General features: G+C 38.6%; 1 gene segment (V, D, J or C); it reads right to left on the bottom strand.

Moving 5' to 3' along the window:
• Nucleotides 1–8919: 8919 nt before the first annotated feature.
• LOC133067360 (T cell receptor alpha variable 8-3-like) lies at nucleotides 8920–9968 on the bottom strand. The segment is given in 2 exon segments: nucleotides 8920–9622; nucleotides 9733–9968. Coding segments are annotated over 2 exon segments (450 nt in total).

The raw sequence follows: 9968 nt of genomic DNA, 5'->3' as shown, positions 1-9968 counted from the left end.
CAGAGACAAATATCATATAAATACTCCACTCCATGTGGAGTATTTTTTTTTTTTTAATCAGGCTCATAGATACAGAGAACGAATTAGTGGTTGCCAAAGGCAGGGATGAGGGGTGGAAATGAAATAGATGAATGGGGTCAAAAGGTACAAACTCTTAAGATATAAAATAAATGTTGTGGGAGTGTAATGTATGGGAAGATGACTATAGTTAATAATATTGTGTTGCATATTTGGAAGTTGCTAAGAGAGTAGATCTTGAAAGCTCTCATCATAAGAAAATAAAATTACAATTCTGTATGATACATGTTGCTAGACTTGTTGTAATGATCATTCCACAGTATACATAAATATCAAATCATTGTGTCATATACCTGAAACTAATACCATGCTATATGTTCATTATACCTCATTTTTAAAAAATAATTCAGTTATATGTAAATTCTAATCAAAGAAAACTGATACAAGCAGTATGTATGAAGACAGTGATACATTTTCTTGAAATTGAGAGCTCTAGAAACCCAGAAGGTACAGCTGTCATCTGCACAGAATATTATTCTGGTAAGATTTCAGTGGATTAAAAGAAACACAGGATATATGTATAATGTCCATTCTGACTTAACTTCCACCTCCCTCCTTCTCCTGCCCAACAGGCAGACAGATGTGCTACACAGCTGATTCTGAAAAGGATACACATTGCTGGTCAAATTAAATATTGTCATTTTCTTTCCTCTTTCTATCTGTTTCTTACTTTTTAATCCTTTCTTCTTTGCTCCTGAGTACTCTTGCCTCTTCTAGTCTCAGGGGAGATATATGAAAACTTCCTAGGGAATTGGGAGAATTTAATCACAAAAGACAACAGGTAACAGAGATATTTCCTGTTGGGCTTCCACACTCACAGAGCTCAGTAACATTACTATCCCCATTCCTCTACCTCTGCTCAGAGAATCATCCTCATAATGGATTTAGAGAGGTAGGGACTCCAGCTTTCCTAAGTCTGTAGAGAAAGACAAAGCTGAAAATTTAGATAAACTTTACCCGAACACTGCTCCCCTCTCCCCACCTCTGCTGTGCATCATCTGACTGGTCTGTGCTCTCTGGTTGCTGTTCAGTCACTGTCTTGTCTGACTCTTTGTGGCCCCATGGACTGCAGCACAGAGGCTTCCCTGTCCTTTATCGTCTCCCAGAGTTTGCTCAAACTCATGTCCATTGAGTCGATGATGCCATCCAACCATTTCACCCTTTGTCATCCCCTTCTCCTCCTGCCTTCAAACTTTCCCAGCATCAGGGTCTTTTCCTTTGAGTCAGCTCTTCACATCAGGTGGCCAAAGTACTGGAGCTTCAGCTTCAACATCAATCCTTCCAATGAATATTCAGGACTGATTTCCTTCAGGATTGACTGGTTGATCTCCTTGTAGTTCAAGGAACTCTCAAGAGTCCTCTCCAACACCACAGTTCAAAGACATCAATTCTTTGGTGCACAGCCTTCGTTATGATCCACCTCTCACATCCATACATGAATACTGGAAAAACCATAGCTTTAACTAGACAGACCTTTGTTGGTAAAGTAATGTCTCTGCTTTTTTTTTTTTTTTTCCCCATACAAGTAGGTTGACTTTATCTGTATCAATTTTCTTTTATGGTACACTCTCAAGTTTTGACGACTTGTTTAGCACAATTTAGCTGCAAGCACTTAAAATAGTCTTTTTTTCCCCTTTTCTTTTCTTTTTATTTTTTTATTGAAGGATAATTGCTTTACAGAATTTTGTTCTTTTCTGTCAAACCTCAACATGAATCAGCCATAGGTATACATATATCCCCTCCCTTTTGAACCTCCCTCCCGTCTCCCTCCCCATCCCACCCCTCTAGGTTGATACAGAGCCCCTGTTTGAGTTTCCTGAGCCATACAGCAAATTCCTGTTGGCTGTCTATTTTACATATGGTGTGTGAGTTTCCATGTTATACTCTTTCCATACATCTCACCCTTTCCTCCCCTCTCCCCATGTCCATAGGTCTATTCTCTGTGGCTGTTTCTCCATTGCTGCCCTGAAAATAAATTCTTCAGTACCATTTTTCTAGATTCTGTATACATGCGTTAGAATGTGATATTTATCCTTCTCTTTCTGACTCATTTCACTCAGTATAATAGGTTCTAGGTTCATCCACCTCAACAGAACTGACTCAAATGTGTTGTGTTTTATGGCTGAGTAATATTCCATCGTGTATATGTACCACAACTTCTTTATCCATTCATCTGTCAAAGGACATCTCAGTTGCTTCCATGTTCTAGCTATTGTAAATAGTGCTGCCATGAACAATGGGATACATGTGTCTTTTTCCACTTTGGTTTCCTCAGGGTATATGCCTATGAGTGGGATTGCTGAGTCATACGGTGGTTTTATTCCTAGTTTTTTAAGAAATCTCCATACCATCTTCCATAGTGGCTATATCAGTTTACATTCCCACCAATAGTGCAAGGGCATTTACTTTTCTCCACACCCTCTCCAGCATTTATTGTTTGTAGACTTGTTGATGATGGCCATTCTGACTGGTGTGAGGCGATATTTGTAGTTTTGATTTGCATTTCTGTCTCTACTTTTTAATATGCTGTCTAGGTTTGTCATAGCTTTTCTTCCAAGGAGCAAGTGCATTTTAATTTCATGGCTGCAGTCACCATCTGCAGTGATGTGGGAGCCCAAGAAAATAAAATCTGTCACTATTTCCATTGTTTGCCCATCTATTTTCCATGAAGTGATGGGACCGAATGCCATGATCTTAGCTTTTTGAATGCTGGGTTTTAAGCCAGTTTTTTCACTCTCCTCTTTCACCTTCATCAAGAAGCTCTTTAGTTCCTCTTCATTTTCTGCCATAAGGGAGTTGTCCTCTACATTCCTGAGGTTATTGATATTTCTCCTGGCAATCTTGATTCCAGCTTGTGCTTCACCCAGCCTGTCATTTCACATGATGTACTCTGCATATAAGTTAAATAAGCAGGGTGCCAATATACAGCCTTGATGTACTCCTTTCCCAATTTGGAACCAGCCTGTTGTTCCATGTCTGATTCTGATTGTTGCTTCTTAACCTGCATACAGATTTCTCAGGAGATAGGTAAGGTGGTCTGGTATTCCCATCTCTTTAAGAATGTTCCACAGTTTGTTGTGATCCACACAGTTAAAGGCTTTAATATAATCAATAAAGTAGAAGTAGATGTTTTTCTGGAATTCTCTCGCTTTTTCTATGATGCAACAGATGTTGGCAATTTGATCTCTAATTCCTCTGCCTTTTCTAAATCCAGCTTGACCATCTCGAAATTCTCAGTTCACATACTGTTGAAGTCTCGCTTGGAGAATTTTGAGCATTACCTTGCTAGCGTGTGAAAAAAGTGCAATTGTGTTTGAACATTCGCTCTCTGGGCTCCTCTCTTTGGAACATCTGGAACAGTCTTTACTTCTTGCAAAGCCTACAGCGCCCCCTAGTATGCAGAAACAAAGCTCACTTTAGACCAACTAGTTGGTGATGGACAGGGGGGCCTGGCATGCTGAAGTCCACCGGGTCCCAAAGAGTCGGACAGGACTAAGCGATTGAACTCATTCAGTCAACTCAACATTACATAACCCCAACTCCATTCACTTCCTGTTTCTTGGTCAAAGAAATGCTGAAGGTCAGAAAACAATATAACTGCCTGGATTAAATGGGGATTAAAAATGAACCAATTCTACTTTTAAGATGGAATTTCATGAAAATTAATACCATGAAATAATTTGACAATTTTTATCTACTGCTATTTGATTTTTTTTTTACTTAGTTCAAAATAAGTGCATAAATGTTTACTAAAATTCTACTGTAAATGAGGTAATTTATGAAATCTTCAGAATATGTAAAAGGGATGAGACAGCATTTTACAGTCCACTGAGTAAAACAAAAGTAAACATAACTATACAAGAATCAAAGAGTAGGACGGTAAGAGGAAAGTAGTGAAAGCTATATGATCCCAGAGGAGAGAGAAATATTTCACTTAAGCCAGGTGAACAAAATCTTATTAAAAGGAGATTGCTTTCTCTTTCCCCCATTCTTATGAGAATATAGCAGAATATCGATACAATTTTAGGAAAGCTTTTATAATTATATTAAGTGTAACATTAAGAGGAATTCATGAATCTATGGAGGATTAAAATAATATAAATAATTATAAATATATAAATAAATTTATATATAAATATATTTATATTAAATATAAATATATTTAATAATTATAAAATAATATAAATTAAAATTCTCTTTGACTCTTCACTTCCAAATTTGACCGTTTTGATCATTCGTAGATTTGGAATCGATGCCTGCAGGCTTACTATAGGTTTATATACAGTAAGTCTCCTACATATGAACCTACAAGTTGAGAGCTTTCAAAGATGCAAACATGGGGCTTACTAATGAAGATCTGAACTGAAGGCCCAGAGTAAGGATGAAGATAGACGAGAGGAAGAAGTAACTAAAGAACCAAAGAGATTCACAAAGCAGGAAATGGCAAGGGGATTTTCTTTGTTGGAAGAGGCACTGTTAGTTTCTGAGGCAGAGGACCGGAACATAGAACAGTACACAAAGTTTGCAGCAGTTGTTCAGAATGCAGTCCAGTGATATTGTGTCTTTTATGATGAGAAAAAGAGTTACCACCCAGACTAGCCCTGGATCATTTTTTTCAAGAGGGTAGATAGAATTGAATCCAGCAGGGAAGCAGAACATATGCCGTCATCATCAGGTGTGAGTGAAATCACAGTCTGCCCTCCGTCTCCTATTGCTGACGACCCTTCAGCTGTACCATCTCCCTCCTCCTCTCCCTCCTCCATCAGTAACTCTTCCTGCCTCTTCACTCGATGCTAATCCCTGTATGTCAGCTGTTGTACTGTACTGCTGTAGTTTTCAAGGCACTGTACTGTGAGATTAAAGGGTTTTTCTTTACTTTTTGTGTTTGCTTGTTTGTTATATATTATTGTGTGACAAAGTATTATAAACCTATTGCAGTACAGTACTATACACTCAATTGTGTCAGTTGGGTACCTAGGCTAACTTTGTTGGACTTACGAACATACTGGACTTAACAAACATGCTCTCAGAACAGAACTCATTCCTATGTAGGGCACTTACTGTAGGTATACTAAATATACAAACCAACAGAAAATATATAGCATTTTTAGTATTTTATTTAGTTTTTATTTAATACCAAATGATACATATTGTGATACATTTCTGTAACTTGCTTTATGGACTCAATAATAAACCTTGTAGATCTTATTAAATTAACATAGGTTATTATATATATGTATATACATATTAACACAGGCTCTTCTGCTGTACTGTATTCCATACTATGCATATACTACCCTCTATATGGCCCTTCCCCTATTGATGGTTGTTCCTACTGCCCTGTGTGTAAGGACTGAAGCCCCCTGCCTTACCCAGTGAACCCACCAGACCCATCAAAGAGACACTCCAAAGGAATGTCAATTCTGCTTAAGGGGCAGTGAAGGAGTCCAAGAGAACACTAAGTTAGTGGACAAAACTAGTTTCTGCAAGGTAAGACCAAATTTTTTAAAAAGACATAAGTTCAAAAAGATTAATTTTCAAACAGAAAAAAAGAGTGGAGGAAAGTTAGCAGAGATGAAACACAAATTAAGATTTACTTACAGAAAAGGATGAAACTAAAAATGAGGACATTTCATAATCCGACACGGCAAAAGGTCAGAGACAGCTATGACTAACAGCTTTAGGGAAACATTTTTAAATGTATCATTTAAAAGGAACCACTTTTCAAGTTTCTCTAAAAACACATCAAGAGAAAGTGGGAAACCTCATCCTCAAATTATACATAATCATTCTGTGTACCAGAAATTAGGGAAAATTTTAATCAAGGAAGGCCTCAGCTGTCTTATTTATGAACTTTACATTTATTTACTAGAGGGTTGTTACTGACAATCATATCCCCCACTCAATTTCATATGTTGAAGACTAATTCCCAGTACTCAGAATCTGACTGTATCTGGCCTTTAAAGCAGTCTTAAGATAAAATGAAGTCATATGGGTACTAATCCATGTAAGTAGTGTTCTTAGAAGAAGAGGAAATTTGGACACAGACATGCAAGAAACAGAAGGAAGACTTGGCAAAAACAGTGAGAAAAGAGTCATCTACAAACAAAGGCAAGAGGCCTCCAAGAAACTAACCCTGCCAGTACCCAAATCTTAGATTTATAGCATCTAGAACTGTGAGAAAACAAATGTTTGCTACTTAAGCCACCCAGGCTAAGGTATTTTATTATGGCAGCCTTAGAAAACTAACACAAGGGTCAATTTTAATATCCTATCATATGAAATATCACAAAAAAAGCAACTTGAAGTCATAACCTTCCAGGTCTTTGTTCTTTTCCTGTTTGAGTGACCCAAACCTTTATTCCAGAAAGATCTCAGTTTTCAATGGTCCTGTGTTAGTTTTGATTGCTGATGTTTTCCATTAAGCTTAGCCACTGGACATGAAAGTAGTAAGAGGCTCCAAATATATTATTCCTCGCTTCCACTGTATGAAAGCAATCCAATATTCTCTTGTTATTCAAGATCAATCACTCCAGCTAATAGGTTCTTTATTCTGCCATGTTGAGTTGATGGCTAGAGAGCCCAAAATATCCAGTCTCATTGTCCATTGACTGGAGCCATTGTTTTGCGCTCTGGTGAAAGAATTCTTCCCTTAGGGACTAAGATCTCCAGATCTACATGCATAAAGTTGCCAGCTTGGAAATCTATTGAAGTTTGTTAATGGATTATTAGGTGTAACAGTGAGAGGAGCCACTCCCTTCTTTCGATTCCAGGTCCCATGTCTTCTGGCTACATGGAGACAGTAACATACAATGGTCTCTGATTCAAAGCACAAGCTGAACCCTGTTACACACAGCGCCATCCTATCATGTTGTCTTCCAACTGGTACTATCTAGAAAGTGAAAGTCACTCAGCCGTGTCCAACTCTTTGCAAACCTATGGACTATACAGTCCATGGAATTCTCCAGGCCAGAATACTGGAGTGGGTAGCCATTCCTTTCTCCAGGGGATCTTCCCAACCCAGGGATTGAACCCAGGACTCCCGCATTGTCGGCAGATTCTTTACCAGTTGAGCCACCAGGAAGCCCAAGAATACCGGAGTGGGCAGCCTATCCCTTCTCCAGCAGATCTTCCTGACGAGGAATCGAACCAGGGTCTCCTGCATTGTATGTGGATTCTTTACCAGCTGAGCTACCAGGGAAGCCCTGATTAATTACTGGAAAAGTCCAAATTGTTAATTTCATAGATAAAGTAGTTCAAGATTTTCATTTTATTCCTAATATAATTTATTATTGTAGAAAACTTCTAAAAAATCATACCCAATTATATAAATAACAATGAATTATTAATAAAAAGAAAGAAGGGAGAGACCCAGGGAGGAAGACCACTTTGATTTCACAGGCAGAGTTAGGGTTGGGAGGTTGGATTATGGTCTCCCAGCTGCTTGGAGTCCTTGGTATAAGACTTATTTTTCTTCAAACTCAGCTTGAGTTCAGAATCAAAAGAAAGGCTTCAGATAAAAAACTTCTCCTAGATAAAGTGCCCCCTGTAGTCCTTCAGGGTGTGTGGTTTAACCAATGACAGTGAGTCACCTGGAAAGAGAGGTAGAAGAGAGTGTGATCCAAAAAACAGAAAGGAAGGGAGGAAGGGAAAGAGATATTAAATGAGCATACATTTCTTATTCTTAATTGTGTTTCTCCAATAGCCCATTTACTTTCCTTATACCTACCCAGCAACCACTTAAACACATTTATTACAAACCATATCAGTAGGTACTAAAATTATTGTTATTTTCAGACTCACCATTTCACTAAGATAAACCATGGTCACACTCTACTTACTCTGCGTTTTGAGAGCTCCTGTGCATGTATCTCCTTATACATTCTGCTGTTGCTGCTCTTTAATCATTGAGTCACGTCCAGCTCTTTGCGACCCAGTGGACTGTAGCCCACCAGGCTCCTCTGTCCATGGGACTTTCCAGGCAAGAATACTGGAGTGGGTTGCCATTTCCTTCTCCAGGGGATTTTCCCAACTCAGGGACTGAACCAGCATCTCCTGAATTGGCAAGTGGATTTTTTACCACTGAGCCACCTGGGAAAAGCCCCTTATACATTATAGTGTAGGCCAGATAGGCAACCAGAAAACTCCCTCCTCCTCCTTCTCTGCTTTCTCTAGAGTACTCATTATGTTCCAAGTCCTTAAGAACACAAGGACTAGAAAAGCTTCTTATGCAATTCTTCCCATCCTAGACAAAAAGTTTACATGCATCACAAATTTATACTGGTTCCAGTATCATCCTAGTATTCATTAAAATTCTTATCAATATTCTAACAGAATTTGAACTGCTAAACTTACTACCTGATTAATTACCACAATTTTAACATATAAGAATCAAACTCTAACATTCTAACAGTGAAATCATACAAGAACAGGGTGAAAGCAAGGCAGGGGGGAAAATGTCCATAGCTGGAAGAAAGTACAAAGGAGTTATATTCACAAATTACTGGTGTAGATTTATAGAATTTAAGAGAATACCAAAAGAATGAGAAGCTACTTTTATAACTGAGAAAAACTCTTTAGATGAATGAATTATAAATGAATTATAAATCTCCATTCTCCTTGGGTACTATTCTTAAATAGTTGCCAGAACTAACATGACTATAACAGTTTTCTAAGCCCCATAAGATTCTAATCAATCTCTTTAGTGTTAACCAACTCCAGAATTCCTCCTAAGTGAAATAAATATTCAGAGAAAATATTCTAACACTTTGTGACCAACACAGTGAGACCCACGGGGAAAAAAATTCAAGAAAATTTTCTGTGAATGACCAAGTTAAGGAGGCAAATTTTCAGGGAGAGACATGAGCAGTTCATCTTTTGTTTTCTGTCTTGAGCAAGATACAAAGTGGTAAATGAAAACCCATACAGTCAATCCCTTAAAACAGTCAACCTAAAGGCAAGTCCTTAAGCATCTGATTAGTACATGATAAGAACATCATTCTAGGATCTTAACTGTTTATTGTTACATGGTTTCTAAACGAAGTAAAAAGTTCCCGAAATAAAATTTACCAGACATGGAACTGTGGGCTTATATAAAAGTACCTCTGTCTGCTCAGCTCTCTTTGCCTCATTTTCAATCATATAGCAAAAGATCGCTTAAAATAAAACAAGAAGCGATCTTGAGTGTCTGAAAACTCCACCACCGCGAGTGGTTTGTGTTCAACTCCTCCTGCGGTCCCAGGCACTGTGTCACTCAGTGCACAGAAGTACTCAGCCGAGTCACTCCAATGGGCTGAGAATTTCTTCAGGTTGAAGGAAAATTCACTGCTCTTAAATTCAGCCACGAAGCCTCTAATGCCTTGAACCACGGTGTTCCCTGAAAAGTACTTGAGAAGCAGCTGGGGTCTTTGCCTGGGGTGCTGGACATACCAGAAGAGATAGGGAGTTGCACCGTAGGAATAGTTACACTTCAGCTCCAATGAGGTTCCTTCAGAGACCAAAACAGGATCATCAGGCTGGGTCACTGACTGGCCTCTGGAATCTCCTGCAAAATCAGTGTCACGTCACTAAAAGCAATGCAGACATCACTATGAAAAGAACTGTATTTGTAGTAAGAGTCTGTAGAACGACAGACCACTAAGAAATTTTACTCACTCAGGGCAAATATCCCCAATATTGAGATGAGCAACAGTAGCATGGCTGAGCAGTGGAAACGCTGTGAAGTCTTCTCTGAATGATCTCCCCTGAGCAGACAGGAAAGTGGCAGGAAAAAGAAGGTTAAGGCTGGACAAGTTCCCTGCTAAGATAAAAATACAAAAGCTGCTGAGATGAGCCTGCAGCTTTCTGATGTTTGATGTCTGATTCTTCTCTCTTGCCTCTGCAAAGAACTC

This window comes from Dama dama, chromosome 12 (genome assembly GCF_033118175.1).
Source record: "Dama dama isolate Ldn47 chromosome 12, ASM3311817v1, whole genome shotgun sequence".
Lineage (NCBI taxonomy): Eukaryota > Metazoa > Chordata > Mammalia > Artiodactyla > Cervidae > Dama > Dama dama.
This window is presented reverse-complemented; position numbering and strand designations above follow the sequence as displayed.